Source organism: Myotis yumanensis, unplaced genomic scaffold (genome assembly GCF_028538775.1).
Source record: "Myotis yumanensis isolate MYYU_CA2020_CCGP unplaced genomic scaffold, mMyoYum1.0.hap1 SCAF_2, whole genome shotgun sequence".
Classification (NCBI taxonomy): Eukaryota; Metazoa; Chordata; class Mammalia; order Chiroptera; family Vespertilionidae; genus Myotis; species Myotis yumanensis.
The window spans coordinates 2,898,000-2,925,702 of record NW_027223753.1 but is presented as its reverse complement, the minus strand read 5'-3'; the positions used below and the strand labels follow the sequence as shown (position 1 = coordinate 2,925,702).

The 27,703-nt window shown below is 62.6% G+C and overlaps 1 protein-coding gene across 5 annotated transcripts in view; it reads right to left on the bottom strand.

Moving 5' to 3' along the window:
• KCNAB2 (potassium voltage-gated channel subfamily A regulatory beta subunit 2) overlaps positions 1 to 27,703 on the bottom strand; it is a 65,807-nt gene that overhangs the window by 23,158 nt on the left and 14,946 nt on the right. For 2 of the 5 annotated variants that reach the window (XM_070403957.1, XM_070403953.1), the window contains exon 1: positions 3,540 to 3,751. In XM_070403957.1, coding sequence (XP_070260058.1) covers positions 3,540 to 3,751 — 212 coding nt within the window. Of the gene's footprint in view, positions 1 to 3,539; positions 3,752 to 15,174; positions 15,217 to 16,030; positions 16,156 to 23,757; positions 23,819 to 27,703 lie in introns of those variants that run through there. The other 3 variants (XM_070403955.1, XM_070403954.1, XM_070403956.1) reach the window with 3 other exon arrangements.

The window sequence follows — 27,703 nt, the reverse complement described above, 5'->3', positions numbered from 1 at the left end:
TCTGGGCGGAGGACCAACGCGTGGTCAGTGGAAGCAGCATGGCTTTAATGAGCTGCTCTGATGGAGAAGGGACCAGGATGTTTTCCGGTCAATGTGGGTGACTGCCTGTCAGCAGGTCTGCCTGCTCGCAGACTCCCGGCTCCCTAAGGTGGGCCTGGCAGGGGCGGGGCCCCCAGTGGGCGAGATCCAAGGCCCTGTGAAGACTCAGGACCTAGCTGGCTGCTCCCCTTACGCCCGGGCTTGACTGCTGCTTTGCACTGAGCGCTGGGCCCTCTGGCAGGCCCGTGGCCCCTGTGCTGCCACACACCTTTCGTCCCTCACAGCGACAGGGGTGGCTGGAGGCCTGGCCCTGATCACGCCCCTGGCGAGGGCCAGCTTCCTGAGGATGGTCAGGGGGCGGCAGAGTGGGATCCAGCATCCTGCAGCCCCCCGTCCCCTGGCTGTGGCCCTCGGACAGTCATTATGGAGCAACCGCACGCAGGGGGCAGGTGGTCGTGAGGCAGGAACCCTGTGGGGCAGGCACTCTGTGGGGCAGGAACCCCATGGGGCAGGTTCCCTGTGAAGCAGGAACCCTGTGGGGCAGGAACCCCATGGGGCAGGTTCCCTGTGAAGCAGGAACCCCGTGGGGCAGGTTCCCCATGGGGCAGGTTCCCTGTGAAGCAGGAACCCTGTGGGGCAGGAACCCCGTGGGGCAGGTTCCCCATGGGGCAGGTTCCCTGTGAAGCAGGAACTCCGTGGGGCAGGTTCCCCATGGGGCAGGTTCCCTGTGAAGCAGGAACCCAGTGGGGCAGGTTCCCCATGGGGCAGGTTCCCTGTGAAGCAGGAACCCCGTGGGGCAGGTTCCCCATGGGGCAGGTTCCCTGTGAAGCAGGAACCCTGTGGGGCAGGAACCCCATGGGGCAGGTTCCCTGTGAAGCAGGAACCCTGTGGGGCAGGTTCCCCATGAGGCAGGAACCCCATGCTCAGCAAGGGCGCCCGTGGTTTGAGTTCTGACTTCCATTTCGGCGGCTATGAAACACCCCACAGAGGAGGAACCCACCTCCCCCTCCTGCACCCCAAGTGCAGCTCTCCCGCCGGCCACACGTAAGGACAGGTGGGGTCCTGGGTTAGGAAGTAGTGGAGCTGGGATCTGAGACTGGTCCTCAGACTGCAATGGCCCAGCCCAATGAGCATCTCTCTCCCTTTCCTGCCTCGCCGCTCTGCCCCCACAGGTGTCGCACATGCACACGTGCCCACAGATGCACACACAGGTGCACCCAGGTGCACACGTGCACACACAGGAGCCCAAAGGTGCACACACAGAAGCACACACAGGAGCACACATGTACACACACAAGTGCACACAAAGGAGGACATAGCATACAGGTGCACATACAGGAGCACACACAGGTGCACACACAGGTGCATACACAAGTGCACACAGTTGCACACACAGGTGGGCACACAGGTGCACACACAGGAGCACACAAGTGCACACAGTTGCACACACAGGTGCACACACAGGTGCACACACAGGTGGGCACACAGTTGCACACACAGAGGTGCACACACAGGTACACACAGAGGTGCACACACAGGTGCACACACAGGTACAGAGGTGCACACACAGGTGCACACACAGGAGCACACACCTGCACACACAGAAGCACAAAGGTGCACACAGGTACACATAGAGGTGCACACACAGGTGGGCACACAGTTGCACACACAGGAGCACACAGGTGCACACACAGGTGCACACAGTCATCTTGAGCACTTAGGGCAGTGATGGTGAACCTTTTGAGCTTGGCGTGTCAGCATTTTGAAAAACCCTAACTTAATGCTGGTGCCGTGTCACATATAGAAACTTTTTGATATTTGCAACCATAGTAAAACAAAGACTTATATTTTTGATATTTATTTTATATATTTCAATGCCGTTTAACAAAGAAAAATCAACCAAAAAAAATGAGTTCGCGTGTCACCTCTGACACGCGTGTCCTAGGTTCGCCATCACTGCCTTAGGCTCTGAGATCTGGTCCTCAGTGATTGAGGCTCTCAGGAGGGAAGTCGCGTTGATGGCCACTCACTCCTTTCACTTGCACAGCGCTTTGTATTTTTAGAGCTGGCCCTTCGAGGATACCAGATGGACTCAAAGATCACAGGGGTAACAGGTATCAAAGTGAAAGGTGTCTCCTGCTTACTCTTAGCTTTTGATCCCTACTTAGCAGGAGATTGGAGCCCCCAGAGCTTCCAGAACGGAGAGTCCATCCCGGTGGTCCTCCCTGAGCTCAGAGGGTGGAGCCAACGCCTGCTTCCTGGAGGCTCATCACAGAGCGCCAGGCCTCCCCCAGGACCGGGGAGGAGGGACACGGGCTCAGATGCCTCCCCCAGGACCCGGGGAGGAGGGACACGGGCTCAGATGCGGAAGGACTCAGTGATTCCAGCACTCGCCTCCAGGGGGCGTAGGTCCCGCTTGGGGGCCCTGGTTGGGGGGGGGGGCGGTTAATCTCTACACCTCAGTTGTCAGGACTGACCCCTCACTATTGAGTTGCCACCAGCACCGGCCATCAGCCCAGACACCCCCTGAAACGCAGCAGGAGCCTCTGGTCTTTCTGGGCCGCGGGAGCGTCTAATCAGAGAGGACTGGCAGCACTTCCCCGCGGAACCGGGAACCAGCGACCTGCCAGCCTTCCTGGAACTGCAGGTGGGTTGTGTGGGCTCCCCTCTCCCAGGAACGCTGTTCTTGACCAATAGGGGCTCCGGCAGAGAGGCGCACGGGGAGTTAGGAAGGCCAGGCCCGCAGCAGGGTGCCCATGACCCTCCCCCGGGGCCCTTTGCACAAAGCTGGGCCCCCCTTCCCACCGGGCCGAGCCCACCGAGCATCTGGGCAAGAGCCTGGGTGGAGCAGTGGGGTGCGATGCAAGGGGTAGCAGGAGGGTCCCTGCCCCCCAACTGTCTCCAGGAACAGGACACAGTGCGAGCCGCAGCCCTGGGGGCCGGCGCCCGAGCAGAGGGACACGTGACAGCTGGTGTCCTCACCGTGGGGCTGAGCATCCACGGGAGACCCCAGCAGCGGCTCCGAGCCATGGAGCGTCAATCCTGCCGGGGTCTGGCTCAGGCCGGGGAGGGAACATTAATTCCATCCCAGGGTCACCGGGTGGTCCCGGACCATCACACGACGCTTGTCACCGTGGCCCGGCTGCAAAGACCTCGGACCACCCTCGGGCCCTGTGCCCAGGGGGAGGGCAGGGGCCTGTGGCCGGGGCCCGGGGTTCCCGGGAAGAGGAAGCATCACAGAATCAGAGTCTGACATTGAGGGCTTGGCTATGGCAACCCCTGACCCCAAGCAGAAACAGACCGGCCGCCACGCACCCCCTCCCCTCTCCCTGCGCCGTGAAGAAACATGTTACTTCTCACCCGCCCGCCACGGCTACCAGAGCCCCTCCTGGCCTCTGAGCTCACAAACCGGCCAAGTCTGATGGGATCTGCAGATTTACCAGCGCTCCCAGTGGGGTGGGGGAGGGCACCCCGTCCGCAAAGCCATCTCCGCCTCCTACCTGTACTTCATCCCCGGCTGCTTCCCGCCGGCGTCACTGACGCTCGGGTGGCTCTGCACCGACAGCTGTCCCAGGCTCCGGGCCACCATGGCCACAGCGCGGAAGCGGCCGCGGGTCCCCAGGCTGGGGCTGCTGGTGGCCGGCCGGCCCAGCCGCTCCTCGGGGCCCCGGCCCTTGAGGCCATGCTCGGAGCACACGAAAGACACCTGCATGCTGAGGGGTGCTGGCCCTCAGCTCCGGGGCGCCTCCCAGCTCCTTCCGGGCTCCGAAGTCATCTGCCCCTTCTCCGACGATGAGACTTTATCCCCGAAGGCGGAGGAGCGGCGAGGCCTTCCTTCAGGAGCGAGGGTTTCCCAAGACAAGGACGGAGAGGACGGACTCCCGTGCACCTTCCGGCCAGGGGATCGGACTCCCAGCGGGGGTGGGGAGACCTCTCACCTCTTCCCCGGGTCCCTGCTCTGCCCTCACCCTCTGGCTCTGGCTGCCCGGCCCCCCCAGTGTCCAGCAGGGCTGGGCTGCCAGTTACTCCTGACCAATGAGCGACATTGTAGCCTCTGACGGGAGGAGGGAGGGCCCCTTGTGGGCAGTGGGCGGAGGCCTGGGGCTCCGGGAGCAGCTGCCACGCAGGCTTCCCCGAGTCTCCGGGAGGGCGCCTGGCGCTCAGCTCCCGGGGCCGCACACCGAGGGGCCGGGACGCCCACCAGGTCCATCAGGGGGCCGGCGGGGGGCTCAGGAGGCACCCGGCGATTCATTATTAACGAGGCGACTGCACAAGCCTCTGCTCTGGCCATCCCGGCGGCGGCAGCGGCGGCACCGGCTGCTCCAGGCTGACGGCCGCCCGGCCAGGACGGGGAGAGGCAGGCAGCGCAGCCAGTGGGCGGCCGAGCTCGTGCGGCTCCGGCGGCACCATCTGCTCGTGGACCTTGCCCCGGCCAGTGGGGCCTCCCCCGGGCTTGGCGCGAGGAGAAGCCAGATCCCCAGACGTGAAGGAGAAAGCCGCTCTGCCTGGTGATGATGCCATGGGCTCAGGGACGGAGACCCGAGAAGTGCCAGCACTGCCATGGCCTCAGGTCTCAGCAGGTGCCAACACACACTCCCCATGCCACCCTCCTTCCCACACTCACCCTCATGGGGTCCTGAAACCCAGAGAGCTGTCCCCGTTGGCGGGAAGGCTTTGCCCGCTGACCCCCTGCAGGGTGGGCCTTGCCAAAGCCGATGTCTGTGTGCTTTCTGCCCTTGGGAGGGCCCGAGAAAGGTCACTGACAGGAGGCAGGCGGGGGCAGCCCAGGCTCTGCTGCTAACTGACCCTGGGACCCCAGGTGGGTGTCCTACCCTCTCTGGGGCTTGACTTCCAATGACAAAGTGAGGGGCGTGGCCGAGGAGCCCTGTGTCCCTCCCAGCTCGGCCCCCAGACGCCTCTGCCCCTGCGGGCTGCACCCTCGGCTCTGACAGGGCCCAGGGAAGACCCACCCAGGGGTGTCTGCAGGAGGGTGGCTGAGCTTGCTCCCAGCTCCGGCCCTGCCTTTTGACACAGGAGTGAAGACTGACTGTGTTGGGTCCTGGGCTCCCTGCGTGTGAGCTGGGCGGCTCGGGGCGGCGACTTCCCTCCCAGCCTCAGTGGTCTCGGGTCCAGCGCGGATCGCTAAGGTGTGGTCAGATGGCGCCCGCAAAGCGCTCACACGGGGCCTGGCCCTCCGGAAGGGCTCACAGGTGGTGTGCACCCCCCTGGGCCTCCAGCGTAGAGGGGCTTTCTGGAGGCGGGAGCTTCTCCCATCACTCCCCACGGGTGAGTGTACCCCTTCATCCCCCCCGGGACACGGGCCTGACGTGGCAGCAGGAGCCGCCTTCTGAGGGTGGGACCCCGACCCACCTGGGAGACAGAGGGGCTGGGAGGGCAGAGCTGGTGCCTTTGCCAAGAAGGCCCTGGCAGGTCTCAGATGCCACCTACTGAGGCCAGGGAGGGGCACCCCAGGACCCACCTGTCCATGTGGCCCTGGGGGTGGGGGGAGAGGTGGATGGCAGCCTGCGGTGCTGACCCTTCACCAGCTCAGCCCTCCACGGGCTGGACCCTGCAGGCAGGACCACACGCCCTGTCTGCCGGGAGCCCACAGGCCTGGAAAGCTGCAGATGGCCAAGGCCCTGCCCCTGGCCCTGCCCCTGGCTCGGGGTGCTCCTCGGCCCTGGCAGGGCTGCTTAGCACCTGACCAGCCACCAGGGGAGCTTGTCCCACATGCAGACCCCTGGGCCCCACCCAGGCCTCCTGAATCGGTGGTCTGGGGCTGGGCCTGGGAAGCTGCATTTTCACCAAGAGCTTCGAGAGGTGCTGTTTTCCTGTGCTCTGGCCAGGTACTAGGTCCCACAGGCTGCCAGCTGATGCAGTGCTGTTTCTTTAAACCACAAGCACATGTTCAAACAAAGAGCCGGAGGCCCAAACCCATCGGCTGCAGGAGAAAACGCTAACGCAACGGGGCTGGCCTCTGCTCGCTCTCGGGAGACCAGCCAGGTAACCCCGGGCCTGAGTGAGGCGGGGCAGAGGTCAAATACAGGACACCCGGTGGAATCCGAACGCCCACAAGCAACGGCTGACTTTTTAGAATAAGTGTGTCCCAAATATCTCGTGGGACATACTTACACTAAAAAAAAAAAATCAGTTTGTTGCTTATTTGAAATTCAAGTGTAAATGGGCATCTTGTGCTTTAATTTGCTAAATCTGACAACGGTACCCAGACTGGGTGCCGGGGGTGGGGGGCGGGGGGAGGTCCCTTCTGGCCGACTGGCTCTGGCGAGGGCTTATCCCCGGGAAGCACAGGAATAAAGCCGCAAAGATGCAATTTAGAAATGAACACACAAGTGCCCGCCTGGCCCGAGTGCTGTCCCTGGTGCTGATTTCAAAGACGGGCGAGCTAACCAGGATGTCCTCCCGAGGTCCCGAGAGCCCTACACGCCCGTCACCCGGAGACCACAGGGACCGTGAAGCCCCAGCCTTTGCTACGAGAGTTACAGGTGTAGCTGCAGCCACCACCCAGAGGCCGCCTGCGGGGGGCGCAAAGGAGGGGCGCACAGCCTTGCCCCCGGGGCCCCCTGGGTTTCGGCGCCGGGATGGTTTGTCGTTGGAGAGGACGATTAAGCCTTTCCACTGACCTGTGCTGTCACCCCCGGTGGCTACTCTGCCCAGCGACGCTGCAGAAGACAAATGGAAGAGCGAGCACGTCTACCCCTTTTTTCTAGAAACCCAGTGGTTCTCAACCTTCTGGCCCTTTAAATACAGTTCCTCCTGTTGTGACCCAACCATAAAATTATTTTCGTTGCTACTTCATAACTGTCATGTTGCCGCTGTTATGAATCGTCATGTAAATATCTGATGTGCAGGATGGTCTTAGGCAACCCCTGTGAAAGGGTTGTTCGACCGCCAAAGGGGTCGCGACCCACAGGTTGAGAACCGCTGTAGAAACCACACCCTCTTTTCACCCACAATGTCCCAAACTCAGTGCTTGTCTCTGGAGGACAGGGCTGCACAGTCCTCCACTTGCCTCTGCCTTGTTTCCACGTGGTTGGAAGTTTTAAAAAAATCCTCACCGAGGATATTTTCTCCACTGATTTTTAGAGAGAGTGGAAGGGAGGGAGGAGGGGGAGGGGGAGAGAAACATCGATGTGAGAGAGACACATCGACAGGTTGCCTTCTGCTCGCGCCCCTGGGCTGGAGATCGAACCTGCAACCGGGGCATGTGCCCTTGACCAGGTATCGAACCCGCAACCCTTTGGTCCGCAGATCGATGCTCTTACCACTGAGAAAACCGGCCAGGGCATGGTTGAAATTTTTAAACACAAGATATTTACTGCAACGCACAATAAAGCCGTTCCCCGGGTGGCCTGGGTGGCGGCCGTCGCTGCCCCTGCCGTGTCCCGGTGCCTCCGCCGCGCCGGCCCTTACCGGTACTTCATGCCTGTGCGCCGGGCGGTGCAGCCGTCCAGCGAGAGGCCGTGCATGCGGAGGAAGCTCTCCATGTTCCGGGCCTGGGCGGCCGCCCGCACCTCCCGCAGCCGCTGCAGCTCCAGGGCGTCGGTCTGGCGCACGGGGTGCAGGGCCCAGTCCGAGTGACACCTGCTGCTCACGCTCCGCAGGCTCTCGCTGTACGTCATGGACAACATGGTCCCGCCTGGGGGCCGCCACTGTCCGGACGGGAAAGGCCGAGCGGCGACCGGTCAGCGAGGGCCGCTGTCCCCACTGCCCTCGCCGGACGCTGGTGCCGGGGCAGGGCAGTGGCAGAGACACGTCCTCCAACGAGAACAGCCACCAGGGTGTTGGACGGCCTGGCCCCGCGGTAAACACCCCATGGGGTGAGTCTCTGTCCTCAAGGCTGCGTGGCCGAGGGCTCTGGCTCAGCACCAGCCCGCCCCCCGCACTGTGAGCCAAGCCCAGGGAAGCTGCAGTCCAGGCGGCACACTCGGGGGCTCCAAGGGAAATCGGGCACAGAGAGCATGCAGCCAGCCGGAGCCCCAAAGCCAGACACGATGGCAGAGCGGCCCCTGCAGGCGCTGCCGGGGAAGACCAGGGGAAGGGCCGTGCCTGGGTAGCAGCATAAGCGCACCTGTCGCGTCTCGGCCTGTGTGACCATGCCGGGCGAACCTGCCCATCGCGGGCGGGGGAAGGGAGAGCCGTCCACGCACACGCCCTGGACGCACCAGCAGCGCCCGCCAGGCTCCACGCTCTGTGGTCACCAGGATGTCACCATCCGAGGATTCTTGTAATAGAGAGACTGAGCGGGTGCGTTTGAGGAAGGTGACGGGGGGAGGTTATTAGGGACATTTCAAAGCTTAAGTGTTAAAAACCCTAAATGATGATGACGCTCCCTCAGAAAGGAAAACAACATGAGTGTCCACCAGCAGGGAAGCGGGAGTGAGTCCCCACATCACATGGGAACTCGTGGGCCTTCGAGGGCGAGGCGTCCCGCACGACGGATAAACAGTGACGCCTGAGAGCTCGGGCAACGGCAATGAGGGCGTGTGCCGAGTGCGACCGTCAGGGAGATTCACGGACGCAGCGAGGGAGGCAGCCCAGGGCCCCTCACGGCTCTGCCCCCTCCCTCCCAGCAGCATCTCTGACCGGGAACGAGGACACGGTCACAGGGGGCAGGGGTGGTCTGCAATCGGGAGTGCCCCCTGCACCTGCCCAGCCCTCTGCCCGGCCCGATGCCAGCCCAGCGGCCCCAGCAGCGTCACCATCACCACGGAGAGATGGGTCGGCTGCAGAGCGGGGCCCTGGAGCGCAGCCCTGGGAGTTGGAGGTGCCGGCACTGCCCCACCTCTGTCGTCCCCAAGGGAGACAAGTTCGGTCGTCCCTGGGAGGGCTGCGCGGGCTGCTGCTCGGTCCCCAAGGGCGGAGGTGCCATCGGAGCCAGCCCGGGCCTTGGGTGAGCCCACCCTTCCCGCTGGGATTTTCTCTGTGGCTTCTCTGAGCAGCTTGCTTGCTGCATCTGCTGACCTGAAGGTCAGGAGGGCGGGACTCTCCTGCCCACGTTCACCGCTGCCTGCTCGGTGCCCTGGCAGGGACTGGGCGTTTCCCTGGCAGTGCCCACAGCACCGGGCAGAGCTGGGAGGCTCCCTGACGCAGACCCAGGCAGGGGGGAGGGGTTGGGCAGGTCTTGCATTCACCGTGGCTCAGATCCATGGGGAGGGGGGCCTGCAGGGCCCATGGCCTCTGATACTCCCACGGGTTTGGACTGAGGTCACTGCTGGATGCTAAAACAGCAATGCCTCTGGAGCGAAAGGCCCCGCCTTCCAGGAGAATCACTCTGGGCAGGAGAGGGGCCTGGGGTTCCGGGTCAGGTTTGTCTTAGGAAAGGCAGCAGCACCAGCTCCCGCCCTTCCTCCCTGCCTCCAAGTGCACTCAGGACAGTGTCAGGCAGCTGCCTCAGAGGTGGCCGTGTGGCCCGCAGCCAGCCCCGTGTGGCGCAAGAGCAGGCCAGTCCTGGCTTCCCTGGGGTCCGTGTCCCCAGTGGGCAGGCTGCAGCTGCAGGGGCACTTCCCCAAAACAGGCCCGGCCAGGCCGAGATCAATAGCCATTAGCTTTCAAGACATTTCCCACCAAACAGCACCCCGAGCTGGTGCGGCTCCAGAAATCTCGCCAAGATCCCGAAGCTGGGCCGGCAGATGGCTACGTGCCCAGGTTCTGGACGGGGCAGCCCTGCCACCCGCTCCGTGCCATCCAGGCCGCACCTGACCGCTCCAGGCCTCAGTCTCCATGTCTGTGAAGTGGGACCATCAGGGCCTCGTGCACAGGCTGCCCCGGGCTGCACAGGGCCTGCCCGGATGCTGGGCAGGGGCTGGTGTTGCCGTGGGAACCCGCCTTGTACAGGGAGGTGGCTGCCAGCAACCTGGGCTATGACACCAGTTATAAGAGGCGTGGGGACAAAAATACACACAAAGGGTGGAGAGCACGGGGCTGCAGGCAGGGCAAGCCTCGCTAGAAGGCACACCCGAACACGGGCCTGAGTGATCCGAGGGCGCCGTGCAGGTACCAAACGTGACTAGGACATGTCTGCCTGGACCAAACGTGGACGCCGACAATCACCCGCCTGGCAGGGAACATCCCTTCCTCGTGAGATGCTTGCAGGGCGGGTGGGGCCAGCAAGGGCCGGGGGTGCTGGGAGCGGTGAGTGCGGGTGAGCATGGCAGCCCCCGGGCAAAGGTGCAGGGGTGAGGAGCTGGCACCCAGGAGGGGGTCTGTGGCCAGAGGGCCAAGCACAGCGGAGAACGTGGGCGGGGGTAGCTGAGAAACGCCCCCGTTTTGAAGGCCCTGGAGGGAGGTGTGGCCCGTGAAGTCTCTTCTGGCCCCGGTGCCGCTGGTTTGGGCGGACAGAGTGGCTCCTGCCCTCCTCACACAGGGCTTCCGAGCAGGGTTAGGTCCTTGGGTAAAGGGGGGCCCAGGAAGAATCCTTGGGGCTCCAGCCAGCCCTCTCGCGTCTCAGAACTCAAAAGCACTGACTTCCTCTCCCCTCCCCTCCTGTACCCCATCCCAGGAAAAATCAGCCCCCCCCAATAGCCATTACCCCACAGGCTCTCCCAGAGCTGGGCTGGCCTTTTGCAAATCTTTCCTTGTGGAGGGCCAGGGCCCGGAGGAACTTGTCAGGGAGCCTGGGACATGGGAAGAGGGGGAGGACCACATTGGCCTCGCTAAGCCGGCGGGATCATGCGGCCTCGGCCTCCACGAGCCTTCCCACGGGGTTTCTGAACTCCGGTCTGTTTACCGAAAGCCACCAAAGCAGGGGGTTTGGAAGGAGCCTGGTCTCTTTGAACGCGACATTCCTCTCCCTATCGGAGGAACCGGCCACAGTTCCTGAAAGCGGGGTGCGAGGGAGCGGCTGCGCGGCCGCGTCAGCGAGGCGTGGGGGCAGAAACAAAACCCCTTTTGCTCGCGAACCCGTCAGCAAGCCAAGGCACAGCCAGGCAGCGGCCTGCTCAGGCGCGGGCCCCAACAGCCACCAGCCGTCCTCTGCCCTTCCCGGGAAACGGAAAATGCTGACCCTCCCCGGTGAGCCCACGGTGAGACCGACACCCGGCCTCCCTGGAGGGCAGGTCTGGGAGCAAGCGGGCGCCAGCACCGAGCCCCCAACCCCCCCCCCCCCCAGCTCCCCCCACGGTCACCCAAGGCCGGCTTTGGGGAGGTTTTAGGCCTTGAAAAAAACATAGCAGGTCTAATTTCCAAAAAGCTCAGTGCACCCTGACCACCACCCTCCGTTATTCTGTCCCCGGATGCTCGTCTGTCCGCAGGCAGCACCCTGACCCTGAGGGAAGGGCCGCTCACCTGCTCTGGCGCCTGCTGGTTGGAAAGGACACCCCGCTGATGAGCAGCCGCTCTCTGGGTCTGCTCGCAGCTGCTCGTTAGGGAGTGTCGCTGCTGAGCGCCTGAGGCAGCTGGTGAACGGGCGCGGCCCCCAGGGGTCGGCTGGGAGGCAGCAAGTCCATTAGTCCTATTAGGGCGTCTTGTCTCGGGAAACAGGCTGAATTATTCAGGAGGCCGCAGCCCCTGAACGCCCGCCCGGGAAGTGCAGCTCGGCGGTGCTGCCGGCCAGGCCGACTCGGCGCTGGGGCTGGCGGGGGCACCAGCTGGGGTCCTGCCATTGCCTCGGGCCACCCCTGCCTCCACTGTCCCCGATGGAACCCTGGTGGGAAGGACCCAGGTGTACAGCCCCGTCCCCGTCACATCCCTAGCTGTCTGCAGTAGGGGAGCCCGGGTCCCTGTGGCCTGTGACCACCACCCATATTTAAGGGGCTGAGGTCTGGGGAGACCCCCCTCGGCACACGGGGACGGACGCCCCTCCCGCCTTCCACTGGGATGTGCCCAGATTGGTACCCAGTGCCCATAAAGGGCCGGAAGGTTCGGGAAGCGGGCTATTGGACAACACCTGGCCATGCCCGCAGGTAGGGGCTCGGGGACCCTTCCCCACAGCACGCGTCCTGCCCTGGGGTTTGGGAAATACTTCGAGGCTGAGCTCTGGGGGGAAGCTCTGCGGAGCCCCTGTTCCAGGGACATGACCCCAGGATGCCAAAAAGTCTCAGCGTGACATCACTTTCCAGCGAACAGGACTCCAGTGCATGTGGGATTCTGGACAGAGGCTGCACTGCTTACCCGTGACAAACCTGCAAACAGCATGGCGGCCACCAGCCTCCAGGTGGGGGGATGGGGGGTGGGGGGACGGTGGGAGGGAGTCACGGCCCCAGGCCTGAGGAGAAAGCACGTGGAATGTGCATGCATGGCCCTAGAGGACATGGGCGTGACTGGCGGTGTTATCGTCTGGAAAGGCCTGTTACGGAAGTGAGATGGTTTTTCTCAAAGGCCCGAGTCCACTACGTCCCTCACGTGTCCCCCTGGGCGGGAGGTGGCCCTGGGCCTCACTGATTGGCAGTCATCGGCCTGACATGCTTCGAACGAGGACTGTCTCCTTCCCCGGGCCACGGCTGCTCTGTCCTGGTTGACAAGCCCATGGACCAGCTCCAGACACCCGGTTCCTGTGCCCCTCCCTCTCCCTCCCTCTTCCCGCGGCTCCTGCGGTTCAGCCTTCTCCCTCTCTCCTGGTCGCCCACATCCAGCCAGGTCCCTGCCCTGCTCAAACACCGCCCATGGCTCCCCTGGACCCCATGATGCAGCCCAAGCTCCTCCCTCCTCAGGCCCCCGTCCACCTCTACAGTCCTGTCACATGTTGTCCCAGGTCTGTGAAGCCACCATTTCCTGTTCCCTGGGTGCACCTCTCCGAGTCGTGGCTCAGGCTGTCACCTCGACTGGAACGTTCTTCCTGGTTCTGTGCTGAATCCTGTCTAGACCTCAAGGTCCAGCTCAGAGCCCCGCGCTGCCTTCTCCGCGGAGCCTCCCTGACTCTTGGCGGGCTGTGGCCCCGTCCTCCTCGGGTCCCCGGCAGCTCCTGAGCCTTCTCCCAGACGCGGGCCACCTTGGACACTGGGGCATTTGGGCCCCGGGCAGGTGGCATCACTGTTGCCGCCCCTCCGCCCCTCTCTGTGTCACTGGTTCCTCCCGCGGGGTGACGGTGGGGAGTATCTTTCCTGCCCTGACATCGGGCTGGGTCATGGGACTCACTTTGGCCAAAAGAATGTGCCGAAGTGACAGTGCGTGGGTTCTAACCTTGGCCTTCAGATGCAGCGGTTCTCAACCTGTGGGTCGCGACCCCTTTGGAGGTCGAACGACCCTTTCACAGGGGTCGCCTAAGACCATCAGAAAACACATATATAATTACATATTGTTTTTGTGATTAATCACTATGCTTTCATTATGTTCAATTTGTAACCATGAAATTGGGGGTCACCACAACATGAGGAACTGTATTAAAGGGTCGCGGCATTAGGAAGGTTGAGAACCACTGCCCTACAGGTTTCTGCTTTCCCCCTGACGCTTCTGCCACGAGAAGAATGGGCCTGGGACAGGCCCTGGCTAGCAAGGATGGGAGGAGGAGCACTTGGAACCAACCTGCAGCTCAGTGCCGAGTCCAGCCTGGATGGACTGGCTCTATTCAACCCACGACACACAAACAAGAAATGAACGGCTCTCGTACAGCAATGACTTTGGGGGCTGTTTGTTATGCAGCATTCTGTTAACAGCTGACGGATACAGGGATGAGGGCAGGGCATGCCTTGAACACCTTTGCCCTGTTCCCGGAGAGGCTCCACAGAGCTGACTGACTTAAAGCCACCGGGAGCCACGTCAGTGCCCGGGTGACGAGGACGCCCACGGGGCCTTTCCCGCCTGCCTGTCTCATGCTTCTTTCCTCCCGGGAGTGAGGCGGCCGGGTGTCGGAGGGTGCAGTGCCCACGCACGTTGGGATTCACTGGTCAGGTCCTGCTGGGACGGGTGCCCCCTGCCCCCCCCACCGTTCACTCTGACCGGCTGGGCCGTTGCATACGGATACCACAATGCACATTTCATCCAAGCACATTTGCAAGCCCAGGTTCACACCCAACTGGTTCAGGCAAAACCATGCCTAGCAAAACTGTGGGTGGAACCAAGGCAGGCGCATCTCTTTAGCGTGCTCTGTAAGGGGGGCCGCATGGGAGGCCCTGAAGCAGCAGCAAAATTAGCCCCAGGACCCAGGCCAGGGTCACGGACAGGGGTGCCAGGGCTTTGGGAGGGAAAGAGCCATGCGGGGGCCCAGCGCGGCCCTGCACCCACTGCCCGAGATGCCTGGTGCGTCGCAGGAACCCCCACATCCCGTCACAGGTGGGTGTGGGGAGCTGGTTCTGGACCCAGCGGCTTCCCAGGCCCGAATGCGACACCAGGCCCTGCCCCCAAGAGCCGCACGGACTCCCCACACCGTCCCAGGGCGGCAGGGTGCCCCTCGGACCCCCATCCTGACATTTTCCCGAAAGGAGAAAAGTGGCAGAGTCAGTACCTAGAGGTACAGGCTTTCGGGAAGCACCGCCCTCCTGGGGCGCCTCCCTCCTGGGGCGCCTCCCTGCTGGGGCGCCTCCCTGCTGTGGGGGTTGGGCAGCGGCTGCCCAGGAGGCGGCGGGACAGCCCGAGCCAGCCCTGCTGACCGACCTGCCTGTGCCCTCGGCACCGCGTCCCTGGGGACAGAGCCTCTCGCCCTGCGACACGGGCGCTGATTCACCGACAAGGGACAAGGAAACGCATCAGAACGACGCCAGCGAGTCGGCCTCCCCCATCCAGGCCACTCGGACCCGGAGCCAGAGCCGCACACCCTGAGCGGGAGCTGGCCTGTGATCACAGGAGGCTGCCATCAGCTCATATCCAAGGACAGCGGACAGCGGACGGACCGGCTGGCCACAGCGTCTTTTACTCTGGGAACCCCGAAACCGTGACCCATGGCGGCAAGGAGAGCGCCTCCTCCGCGCCCGAGGGAGGCTTTAGGGGGCGCCCGCGAGCTGAGCAGGTGTCACCAGCCCCTTTGCCCAAATCAAAGCCGATTCCAGATCAGCCCGCGACCCGATCTCACGGTCTCGGCCAGGACAGAACAGAGGGCGCGGGAGGGGCGCGCGGGCGGGGACAGGCCGGACCTCATCGGGGAATTCTATCTCCGAGAAACCACCAGCGCACCTACCGGAGCGCTCGGCCCTTCCACCCGCACCCCTGCCCTGGGCGCCGGCTTAGGGAAGCGGAGCGCGTTACCTGTAAAACTGGAGCTGTCTTTTGGGGCTCCCATACCGAGTACTGCGGGCAGCAATGGGGGAGAGAAGGAGGGAGAGAAGAGAGAGTCCACAATCGGCATTAACCACAGGGAGCTGCCAGCCCGGAGCCCACCGCGACGCTGGCAGCCCCGGCCCCACCCCGCGCCCCTGGCTCCGCGCTGTCGGGAGGGCGCGCGCCGGTCCCAAGCGCTCGGCGGCAGCGCCACCCAGTGGCGCGCGGGGGCAGAGGCCCGTTCTGTTGGGACCCGGGTCCTGGGCCTGCCTCACACACACCAGAGAAGAGGAAACAAGAGAGGAGGTACCCCAGCCCCCATTCCCCCCACCACCCCGGGAAGGTCTGTCTGGGTGGAAAGACCTCCACCCGAGACCTGCTGTCACCCCACTGGCCGTGGGTTCTTAGGGTCTTGATGGAGGGACAGTCCTTTCCCCTGTGGCTTCCCGGACACTGGCTGGGGCTCAGGCCGATAACCATCTAGGCAGGTCCCAGCGCTCCAGGACTGAGGGGCCCCAGGACCCCACCTGGGCCCCGGTTTCGTGCAGTGATGCCGCCTGGGTTCCGAGCTCGGCCCAATGCCTCCTGCCCCCTCCCTGTGGTCAGCCTGGGATTTACCCAGAGGGACCCGAGCTGTGCTTGGAAGAGGCCGCCCCGACCCCACCCTCCCAGCATCTGAGCCTCGCCCCGGGCATGGGGGAGCTGGAGGGACCACGCCTGCTGCTGCACCTCACAGCCCATGGGCCTCACTCGGTCCTTCCCCAGGTCAAGAGGAAGACAGTGGCCTCGGGGGCTCCTCCTGGAGGCAGGACTGACGGGGGGGGGGGGGGGGGGCAGGAGTCACCTGTAGATCATGCCGGGGGAGCCCGTCTGCCGCAGGGAGAGCCGAGCCGGGGAGCCTGTGGTGGATTCTGGGTACATGGAGCCGGCCTCACTGGTCCCGCCTGGGGCTCTTCACGCGGGAAGGCTCTGGGGGGAAGCAAAGGGGGAGCAGGTTCAGAAAGGCCAGCTGGGTTTGGCCTGGAGGCTCTGCGAGGGTGAAGGTGATCGCCCGTCCGTCATCAGACAGACAGACAGACAGACAGACAGACCCACGGTGGTTCAGACGAGGCTGATAACCAGGCCCAAGGACGGGAAGAATTTCCGCCCCATCTCCCCACTTTCCCCCACAAGCGCTCCTGGGGGGTCCTTCACCCGCCCTGGCGGCTTTGCTGAGGCCCTGGGAGCGCATTTCTGTTGCCCAAAATGCCCCTGCATTTCTGTTCAGGGGCCTCTGTGGGCTCAGAACTCTGTCTTCCCCATCCCAGGGCCGTCCTTGCTGCCTCCCCTCCCCTGACCCCAACTCCAGCCCACTGCAGGCCACTGGCGGGGCTGCTCAGTGTGAAGGAAGCAGCTTGTGCCCGGCCAGTGTGGCTCAGTGGTTGAGCATCAACTTATGAACCAGGAGGTCACGGTTGGATTCCTGGTCAGGGCACACGCCCGGGTTGCAGGCTTGATCCCCAGTGGGGGGCGTGCAGGAGGCAGCTGATCCATGATTCTCTCATCATTGATGTTTCTCTCTCCCTTCCCTCCCTCTCCCTTCCTCTCTGAAGTCAATGGAAAAAAAAATATTTTTAAATATATTTATCGATTTCAGAGAGGAAGGGAGAGGAGACAGAAACATCAATGATGAGAGAGAATCACTGATTCTCGGCCAGGACGAAAATATGTTTTTTTAAAAAGGAAGCAGCTTGTCCAATGCCTCCCCCAGCCCCTGTGCTCACGCCCTGTGTAACCCCCCCGCCCACCCGGGTGAGCGCTGGACCTAGTGACTTGCTTCTAACCACAGAAGGTGGCACGAGTGATGGAACGTCACTTCTGTGATGAGGCACGTAGATGGTGCCTTCTGTCTTGCTAGTGGCATCTCTTTTCTGACTTGCTGGCTCTGATGAAGCAAGTTGCCATGTTGAGAGGCCCACATGGCGAGGAACTGAGGGTGACCTCTGGCCAGCAGCCCACAAGACGGAATCCTTCAAACCACCGTGTGAGTTGTGGGGGAGGGGGGCCTCCCCAGTCGAGCCTGTGAATATGAGCCCAGCCCCACCAACACCTTGATGCAGCCTGGGAGGCCCTGAAGCGGGGGACCCAGGGGAGCCGTGCCCCACCTCCTGGCCCACAGACACCGAGAGTAAAGACTGTGGTAACATCTGGGGCAGCAACAGATCATGCTGAGCTCCCGATGGCGCCCAGCCCTGCCCTTTCACCGTCATTCCCAGCTCAGCAAGGACCCATCACCCACCCCCTCAGGAGCATCCAGGACCCCCCGCCTCTCGCAGGGATCCCCACCAGCTCTCCCCGGTCCCGGCCACCACCTTTTCTCTCGTCCCCACAAAAGCTTTCTAAGGGGCTCCTGGCTCCCACCTTCCCCCCATGGTCTACTTCACAGGAGCCGGAAGAACCTCCTAGACATCAATCAGATGATGCCATTACTTAGTCCAAAACCTTCCAGTGGTTCCTCACTTTATTCAGAACGAAAGCCCAAATCTCAGCACCAGCCTGGGACCCCCATCTGCCCCTCCCCGCCCCCCGTTGTTCCCCGCGCTCACCTCACCCCTGCACACTGGCTGCTGAGGCCCCACAAACCCGCAGACACTCCAGCCTCAGGGCTTTTGCACCTGGTCTTCCTCCACCTGAGCCCTCTGACCTGCAAGATCTCTCTGAAGGGCCCCCGCCCCCCAACCTCTGTCTCCTTTACAAAGGCCGCCTTCTCACGGGAGTCTTTCCCGAACACCTTACCTTAAACAGCAAACCCGTCTCCCCCACACCCCCAGTCCCTTCCCGGCATCATCCCCCTCCTCCCAGCACGTATCCCCTCCAGCACGCCTCGTATAGCACCCACCATCTCATTTATGATGTCTCCCTCCCACGAAGTTGCCAGCTTTGTTTTGTGTCCACAGCTGTGCCTGGCACAAATAGACACTCAAATATTTGTTGAATGAATGAACGACTGAATGACCGCAACTCAGCCTGCTGAAGGCTCCCCCAGGGAGAGCCCAGGGGGGTGGCTGGATGGGCGGTGTGTTAACCTTGAACCCCTCTGTGGTGGAGGATGGGGGTGCTGCCCTCGGTGGTGGAGGACCTGGGGTGCTGTCCATTGGATGAACAAGGGCAGTGTTCTCTGGAGGGTGCAATGCTCACCCTGTCCAGGGGAGGGCGGTGCTCAGGCAGCTACAGGTGCAGGGACAACCAGCACCACCTATGGCAACTAGGAGGGCATCCTGGGGAGGCCAGCTCTCCCTCTTCTCCCCCTACCCAGCCTGGACTCCCTGAGCCAGAGGCCAGCTGCCGCCCAGAGCCCTCCTCCTGGCCCTGCAGCTGCCACCATCCAATGAGGAGCAACTGCATCCTCCCAGCAGCCAATCCTGGAGAAACAGATGTCCTAGTGGGATACTGCCAATGGCAGGCACCTTGGAGGGAGGCAGGCAGAGCAGCAGGGGCAGGGGAAGTCCCCTTTCCCACCTCCCAGTGGCGGGGGGAGGGGAAGCTATAAGCCATTTGAAAGCGCACCAGGCCCAGGAAGGACAGCTGGCTCGGGGTCCAAAGTCTGGTCCCTGTCCCCTGCACTAGGCCCTGGCCTGTGTGGACCTTGAGCAAACCCCCGACTTGTACAGGGAGACACTGAAGCAGGGGCGCTCACCAGGCCGCCCATCCTCCCTCACGGGCAAAGAGAGGCCAGAAGTGAAACACCGAGCCCAAGAGGAGAGCCGCCGAGTAAACCTCAGCGCCCAGCTTTTACAGGGTGAGCTGACGGCGACGACGGGGGCCAAGAGGTCAGGAGGCTCCGTCCTTCTGTTCCCCAACTGACCATTTTGCAAAACGTTCACACATCAATAACGTTGTAAAAAAATCACAGCAACAAACCCCTGTATTCTTCATCCTATTCACCAATGGTCTACATTGCGCCTCATTTGCTTATATTTCGTCCCTCCCCCTCCCTCCCTCCCTCCCTCCCTTCCTCCCTCTCCCAGAGACACTTGAACAAGATGGAAAGAATTTAGCGCATCCAGGAGACAGAAGAAAAGGAACACGCAGCTTAAACTGCAAAGAAAGGTCAGCCCCGAGCCTTCGAGTCCAGGATGGAGACAGAATGACAGGAGACACTTTCTGAGGGGCCTGGCTGGGACGCCTGGGTCACCCAGATGCTCTGGTTGGCCGAGCTGCCATCGGATTGGCTCAGGATGGAGGAGGGAGGTACAGGTTGATTGGCCGCCATGTCTCACTTCTCCTGGTAGCCAAGTCCTTTGCTGTGTGACTTTGCTAGCTGGCCCCCAACACACACATACACACACTCTCACTCACACACATACACACACGCTCACACTCACACACATGTTCACTTCACACATACACACACGTTCACACTCATACACACACGTTCACACTCACACATACACACGCTCACAAACACTTAACACTCACTCGTCATACACATACACATACATGCTCACATTCACACATACACACACACTCACACCCACTCACATACTCGCTCACCCTCACACACACTCACTCACACACTCACACACTCACACACTGTACCAGATCCAGCCTCGGCCATTGGATACTTGCCCTGGAGCCTCTGCCACAGACAAACCCATTGGTCCAAAGACTGCACATGCCGCCCAGACTAGACGGGGATGCAGAGCCACCCGACTCTCGGACCATGAGAAACGGGTGCTCGCTGTGGCCGCCGCCACTCTCCTGCAGGAGGGCGGAGCTTTAGCCTGAGCACTCCCGGGAGCGCATCCGGGGCTTAACACCCAGGATCATCATCCTCATCACGTGAAACAACAGCTGCAGAGAGTGGCAGGAGCTACTTCCAACGACGGGAAAGCAGGCCGCCACGTTCTCTGCGCCGTAGATCCTGGGGCACGAGAAACCGGGGTGGCCGGGCCTCCCTGAGCGGGACCTGATGGGAAAGGGAGTTAGCACACTGAATGCTGGAGAGGTCACCGCTTCTAAATCGAAACCCTGCCCGAGCTCACCCCAGCTCCATCCTCTGGGGGACCCGAGGAGACCCACTCAGCTGTCGGGAGGGTGTGAGGCCCCGTCGGGGCTCAGATCTGGTCCCGGGTCCGCGTTCTAACGGACCGTTGGGGGTGGCCTTGGGCAATCCCAGGCTTCCCAGGCGTCAGTGTCTTCCTCCGTGAAGTGATACGGGGTGTGAGGATCCCACGTGCTGCAGGTGCATGTGCGTGTGGGGCGTGAGGAGGGCCAGGGTGCTGGGACCGCCTGTGCCCGGCCCCGGTGCAGGGAAGGTGAGGGCCACGGCCTGGGAGTGCTTCTTGCCCAGGAGCCGCTCACGGCTCCCTCCTGGGTATTGGCACCACGAAGCCGCTCGCGCACAGACGTGTCCCTGCCCCCGGGCAGCTGTTGTCCCTCCAGGAAACCACTGTCCAGGTCCTCAGGCTTGACGCCACCTGCATTTCCTTCGCTGCCTCTGCTCTCTGCTCGTGGAAGGCTACTTGTCTTTCCCAGAAAAAGGCTAGTCCAGTGGTTCTCAACCTTCTGGCCCTTTAAATACAGTTCCTCATGTTGTGACCCAACCATAAAATTATTTTCGTTGCTACTTCATCACTGTAATGTTGCTACTCTTATGAATCGTAATGTAAATATCTGATATGCAGGATGGTCTTAGGCGACCCCTGTGAAAGGGTCGTTCGACCGCCAAAGGGGTCGCGACCCACAGGTTGAGAACCGCTGGGCTAGTCCCATGCATGTGACCGTCACACACAGGGAGGACTCAATGTCATGAAGGAAGTCTATGCTTCTGAGGGCCTCTGTGGCCGCACCCAAAGGCAGGATCCTCACAGGTTCCAGAAGGCTTGTCCCTCGATAGCTGAGGTCGGAAGAGTGATAACGTAGGAGTTATCTGTTGCCACAGGACGAGGGTTAGCAGCTTAAAACAAGCCTGTCTCACCGGTTTTGGAGGGTCAGGAATCGGGATGAACGGGGCTGGCGGTTCTGGCTCGGGCTCTATCCTGAGTTTGAGTCAGGCTGCCGGCGGCTAGGGCTGCAGTCTCATCGAAGGCTGGCCTGGGGCCTGGGGTCCCTCCCCTCTTCTTACATGTCTCAGCTCGCGTGGCTGCGGGCAGCGAGGCCCGAGCCTCTCACACCAGGTGCCTGGAACCTCCCCAGGGTAAAGAAGCGAGAAGCTGCAAGTCTTTCACGAAGAAGTTTGTCCTCTGGTTGCAAAGACCAACCCTCCTCTGATGAGGGAGGGTGTGAGGACCCGGCTACCTTGGAGGGCGCCGCCGTGACACCATGAGGGACGTCCCCCACTGTCACTCCCTCCCCATATGCCCGCAATCACTGGGATGTCGGCTCCTCCTGGGCCAGGGCTTTGTCTCTCTTGCTCACAGATGAATCCCAGGGCCCCAGGGCGTCAGCCACACGGCAGATGCTCAGTGGACATGACCGAGGGGAGGCAGAGAGCAAGGCTCCTGCCGGCCAGGTGTGACGGACAGACAGCTGGACATTACTGATGTTCCTGGCAGCCTCGGGGCTTGGGGCTGGGACTCCAGCTCCTGCTTCTCGAGCCCTGGAGAGCCTTCCTGCCACAGCCCTGAAGCTCGGCTGGGGCTGTTCCCAGCACAGGGCCGCCGCCTTGCCGGCCACAGCCAGCAGCAGCCACCGCGGTGACTGTGGGCCTCGGAGAGACAGGAAGAGGTGTAACTGCTCGAAACCGCACAGATCCGGAAGGGCGCTTGCATAACACCCCTAGCCACCCCCCCTCCCACCTCCCGCCCAGGAGCCAGACGCCCGCCTCCGGGCCCCCTCCTCTCCTCTGAGCAAGTCTGGGGCCAGGACCGAGAGTCTGGCCAAGGTGCACGTGACCCCTGGTCCGGCCTGTGGGGCCATCGAGGAGCAAGCGAGAGGCCAGGTGCGGGAGGGGTGTGGAGACCAACAATCCCGTTCCTCGGTAGCACCATGAGGTCTGCTGAGATTCGGATGGTGGGGCCAGCGGGGCGCATGTCCTGGGGCAGGGTCACGGCCCGGCACCTGCTCTTTGCCACGAGGGGCCTGTCTCTCCTCCAAGCCCCCGGGCCTGAGCCGTGGGAGCCAAGTGGTGCGCTGACCCACCCACCTGCCACTGAACAGCGTGGACCTCACGTGGCCAGACGAGAGCAGGAGCGTCTGGACCACGGAGACCCATTAGGAGTTTCTTAACAAAGGTCACAGGCTAAACATGTCAATCTTCTCAGAGCGACATTCAAAGGCCTGTCCCTGATCACACACATCGACCCAGCACAGAGCCCCGTCCAGGCGGGTGCGAGAAGAGGCCCCGTTCACATCTAACCAACGTCAGAGTTAAGGTAAAGGTCACGGCCAAGAAATCCCAACCGTCCCAAATAGACGGGAAATCCCCTTGCACAGCCCCCATCGCCACCAAATCAGGCACCTGCCGCCTCTGGACAGAAGCCTGGCTGGGCTCTGGCTGCACCAGGACCCTGCACGGCAATGGCTGGGCTGCTGGGTCAGCACCACTGAGGCCCTGGGAGGGAACGGAGGCTCTGACCACGGGTGGGGCCTCATCGGCAGCCGTGCCTCCTGATGGGGCGGCCCCAGGCGGAAGGGTGCCGCAGAGGGAACCTGTGTTTCACAGACCTCGTGAGCGGCAGCGAGGCAGGGGAAGACTCGGGAAACAGCCCGCATCCCTGTGACCAATCCCAGTGCCCAGGCCCAGGCCCCGCTGCAGCCATTCATTCAGGAGGCAGTCACAGCTCCCGGCCTCCACCTGGCCATCGAGACCACACCCTGCTCCCACATCCTGCCGGGCGGGGGGGGGGGGGGGGGGGGGGGCGGGGGGAGGAGGGTTGGGGGAGGGAGGGGCCCTCGCCAGAAGCACCGGCTCCTCTGAGCAGAAGGAAGCCCCTTGGGCACCCGGGAGCTGCCTGCCCAGCGCTGCCCTCCTCCCCCAAATGGAGATGACGGTGGCCGTGCTATGGCTTCCGCACAGAACTGCAGGGTGGGGAAGGCTGGGGTTCCCCAGCTGCCCTGCCCCTCGCAGAAGAGGGGGGACTCATTCGTCTTGTTTTTAAGGAGGGACCCTCACTTCCTGGCCTCTGAATCCCAGGCCAGGGGTTCCCAGGCGACAGCAGCCGCGCAGGAGCCTCTGGGAGCTGGCAGGGGCTGCGGGCAGCTGGCATCGCCTCGCGCCCTGTGGTGGCGACAGAGGTGACCCTGCAGCGCTCTTGATCTCCGGGCACCTCGCTGCCCAGGGATGAAAGCAGAAGCCAGCGGCTCCGGGGGCAGGACTATGTCCCAGTCGGACACCCCGGCTGGCTGCTGGGCTGCACTGCACCCTCTGCCAGCAGTCACTGGCGGGAGAGCTGTGGCGGCTCTGCTGACAGGGCCACGCAGGCTCTGTCTGTCCTGCAGGGCAGTCACAGGGGCAGCTGTCACCCGGCTGCAGCCTGGCCTACAGGGCGGGGAGAGGAGGGGTGGAGTCTAGGGGGGAGCACGCAAGCCCCGCTCAGCACGAACACAAACCCATCTTGGGGAAACAGGGTCCCGAAACACCCCCAGTACCTGCTCCTAGGTCAGAACGGCCAGACACAAGCCCATTTCGGTGGAAGGTGGTGGCCCCGGGGCCAACCAGGAAGTAGGTGGCAGGAGGTGCCACAGAGCTGAGGACGCCTGGCATGCCCGGGCCCGGGGAGCGGGGTGTGGCCCACAGCCAGCCTTCCGCAGCACAGCAGCCTCGAGGGGCAGGAGGCCGGCCTCCCCGGCAGGCTGGGGCCCCTGCTCCCAGGAGGGGGGACAGACCTGCTGATCAAAGGTCCTGATCCCTGGGGCCCCACAGCCTGGAGGTGGCACTGCTGCTCCCCACCCGACAGAGGGCGACATGAGGCTCAGAGAGGTCAGGCTGGGGTCCCGACCGGGCCTGGCTGACCCCAAAGCTGTGCTCTGAGTTGCGCAGGGCTCGCCCACCCCCGTCGGGAATAAATAACATCGCTTCTTTCGAAGCTTCCACACAAGCTTTCTGACTGAATTAGCGATAGCATTTGGGCCGATGTCATGTGTCACACTTCACGTGCTGTCACACGGATCCTTACAAAACCCCACAGGCGGCCATGACTGTGCCCATCCTGCAGACGCGGACGCTGAGCCCGAGGTCAGCCAGCTGGTACGTGTCGGGGGGAATTTGAGGCTCGAGGGCCTGACTCCGGCACTGGGCGTGTTCAGCAGCCACCCTCGGTGTGGCTTGTCCGGGGCCACACCCAGGCCACCTCCACAGGGGCCTCGGTTTGCTGAAATTCTTTGGAAAACCAGGGAGGCGCCCAGACCAAGAGCAGTTCCTCCATCGTGGTCGGCGGGTGGCTTCCCTGGTGCCCTGGGCCGGGCTCTGCTGCGGCCGTGGGCCCTGTGTGTGCCACACTCAGCACGGCCAGGGGTGACCCTGAGTGGGGGGGAGGGCGGCAGTGAAGGATGGAGAAGACAGACAAGAGAATAAAGCTGGGTCTGGGTGGGACGCTGCTCTCAGATGTAGACACAGTGCCATGGCCTGCAAGCCGAGTCTTTATTTTATGGCAGATTCCACGAGGCAAAGTCAGGGCGGGTCAAGATGTTTACAATGTTCTCTCGGGTTTCGAATCTACTCAATTGCATGCACCTGATCAAGCTTTGTTTTGGCAGCACTGGCTGCACCTCCCGCAGCTCATATCACTCAGCCACGTGGGACCACAGGTTCGGACCATACGGTCAAGCTCACAGCCACAGCCTTTGGCTATAATTGTGCTGGGAGGGCTTTGCCCTCCAAGCTGGGACTTGCACGTGGCTTTGCCACGAGAGGACCGTGCCCTCTCATTAGTCCGAGGCTTGAACCCGTCCAAACGCTGTGGCCGCTCTCCACACCTGTGCTTGCATATGAAGTGGCCGGAGGAAAGAGGAAACAATGATATTGCATGGCACATGGAGAGAACGAGACTCCAAATCTCAGTGCCACAAATAACGTTGCAGGAGGACACAGCCACGCTCACTGTCATCTGGTCAGCTCGCGCTGCCATTAAGAAATGCCCGGCGTGGGGGTGCCAGCAGCAGGCGTGTCTCTCATAGTCCTGGAGGCCGGAGTCCAAGATCAAAGTGCCGGCAGACTCGGGGACGCCGCTTCCTGGCCTGCACACGGCCACAGCCTTGCTGTCCTCACTGGTTTCCTGGTCTCTTCCCGTCTTATAAGCCACCACCCATTGCAGGACCCTCCCCCTCTCAGGACGCCCCTAAAGCTAAGCACCACCCAGAGGCCACACTTCCTAATGCCGTTCTGTCGGGACTGGGGCTTCAACGTACGGATCCTGGGACACACACGTTCAGTCCAGGACATACTGTCCACCCCGCGTTCCTGCGACACGGCAGGCTGAGCAGCTGGCCACACTGCTGTGCCCCAAGCCCAACACATGTTCGCTCTGGTCCTCCGTGGGAGAGGCTGGCCGAGCCTTCCCCTGGACGACCCCCTGCCATCATCCCTGTGCCGAGTAGGAGGCCCCCTCACTCCTGCGAGGCAGATTCCCGGGCACCCACCGCCCCCATCCGCTTCGCACACAGCCTTCTGGGCCACGCGCCTCCCTGCCCCCGCTGCCCACAGGCTCCTGGGCGAGTCTGGGACTTTACCTCCCGTGTCCCCACAAAGCGCTCTGCGAAGCTCCATGACTCCTGGTCCCTGGGATTTAGTTTTTCTTCCGCGGGCGGATGTCGGGTGGTTTAATGACTTCCCAGCCAGCCCTGGGGTCTGAGTTTTCATCTCAGGGGATCACAGCCTGCTCTCCGGGATTGGACATGCTCATCCCTCCTAATCACTGACACCAGAAGGCAGACATCTGGGTGGGATCTGCAGCCTTTTGCCCATCCCCGTTCCACACCTCACTGCGGAGGGGGTGCAATGAAGGAGGCAGGGCCACAGCCCGGTCCACGGGATTTACTGGTGCGCGCTCAGCACTGCCCCCACCGACGATCCGCACCTGAGTCGCATCGCGTCATGTGTGGGAGGCCTCCCAGAGCTTTCGTGCAAATGCAAGCCTTCGAGGTTGAAACTCTCCCTGTTTTTTTTTTTCCTGGGAGACACCTCCCCAGTGACACGTTATGCAAATTTCCCAAACGTCAAGAAAGGCCATGAAGACACCTCATCGAACCCAGGGCTTGGCTCCGTGGGCCCTGAAAGGATCTCACTTGGGCCCTCAAGTGGGCTCCTGCCGAGACGCCCCGGCTCCTGCCTTTGCCCTCCCTCCCACCCGCCCCAGATCTAGGAAAGCGGCGATGAGCTCACCCTTGGGGTGGGCGGCGGGGGGGGGGGGGCTGGGGGGGAGGTGGCTCTGTGGCTCCCTCTCTGCTGGGGCAGCCGCGGGCAGTGGCTCAGAGGCGGGACTCCCAGGACCATCACTTCTGTCTTGACTTCATGTTCAACGTCATAGATCAGAGGTCTGCAAACGCTGGCAGCCACTGAACCACTCTGGGCCTCGGGCTCCTCCACTGTCTCCAGTGGCTGCCAACAGGCAGTGCCACCCCCGGGGCTGGGCGAGGACTTCGAGAATGAGCGCCCGAAACCCTCATCCCAGTGCCTCACGAGGGACGCGCTCGGCCTGCCCAGTGACGGTCCCCGGCTGCTGCTCAGGTGGGCCCCTGGCACCTCCTCTGCCCACGGCACCAGGAGGGCTCTCCATGTCCCCGGGCCTCCAACCATCAAACCCCGCCTTTTCCGCAGAACGGGACGGTCACTGGGTGCAGCGGGCGCGGGCGAGCGTCTCTGAGGCGTGTTCCCAGCAGAGGCCGAGGGCCGGCGCTCGTCTGCCCCGCTCATGAGGCGGCACACGCAGGCTTTTAAAATGCTACGCTTATTGCATCGCAGGCTGAGGACGAGAACATACAGTCTGTGTGAGCAACGCCAATCAAAAATAAACGAGGCAAAACAGACACCCAGATAGTCCTGCACCCGAGGTAGCGGCCTTGTCTCGGCCGGCTGTCCGGGGAGGCACTGCGGAGAGTGAGTGGCAGGAGGAGGGCTCAGGGTTTAGCCGGAACAGGTCAATCAGGCCCCCCCTTTGCGGGTGACGGTAAATCAGATTGACGGGCAAAGGAAAGCGGGTTAATGGGGATCGGAGCACACAGGGCCTCTGCGCCTTCTCCCCTCCTCCCGGCATCCCCGCGGGGCAGTGAGGTCAGGGGCTTGGCCAGCAGGCAACATGGGGTCACCTTGGACCTGAGGGGTCCCCCTCCTGACACACAATGACCCCTCAAGGGCAGTGCTGTGGGCATCACTCGTCTTCATTTCATTTCTGTGGCTGTCCCATTTTTTCCATGTCATACATAGATCAGAGGTCTGCCTAATGGCCAAATCCGGCCCCCCGACCTGTTTTTATAAATAAAGTTTTATTGATACACAGCCACACCCTTTCGATCACATATTGTTTCTGCTGCTTTCGCACAGCGGAGTTGACGAGTTGTGACAGAGGCCACTGGCCCGTGAGGCCTGGAGATGGACTCT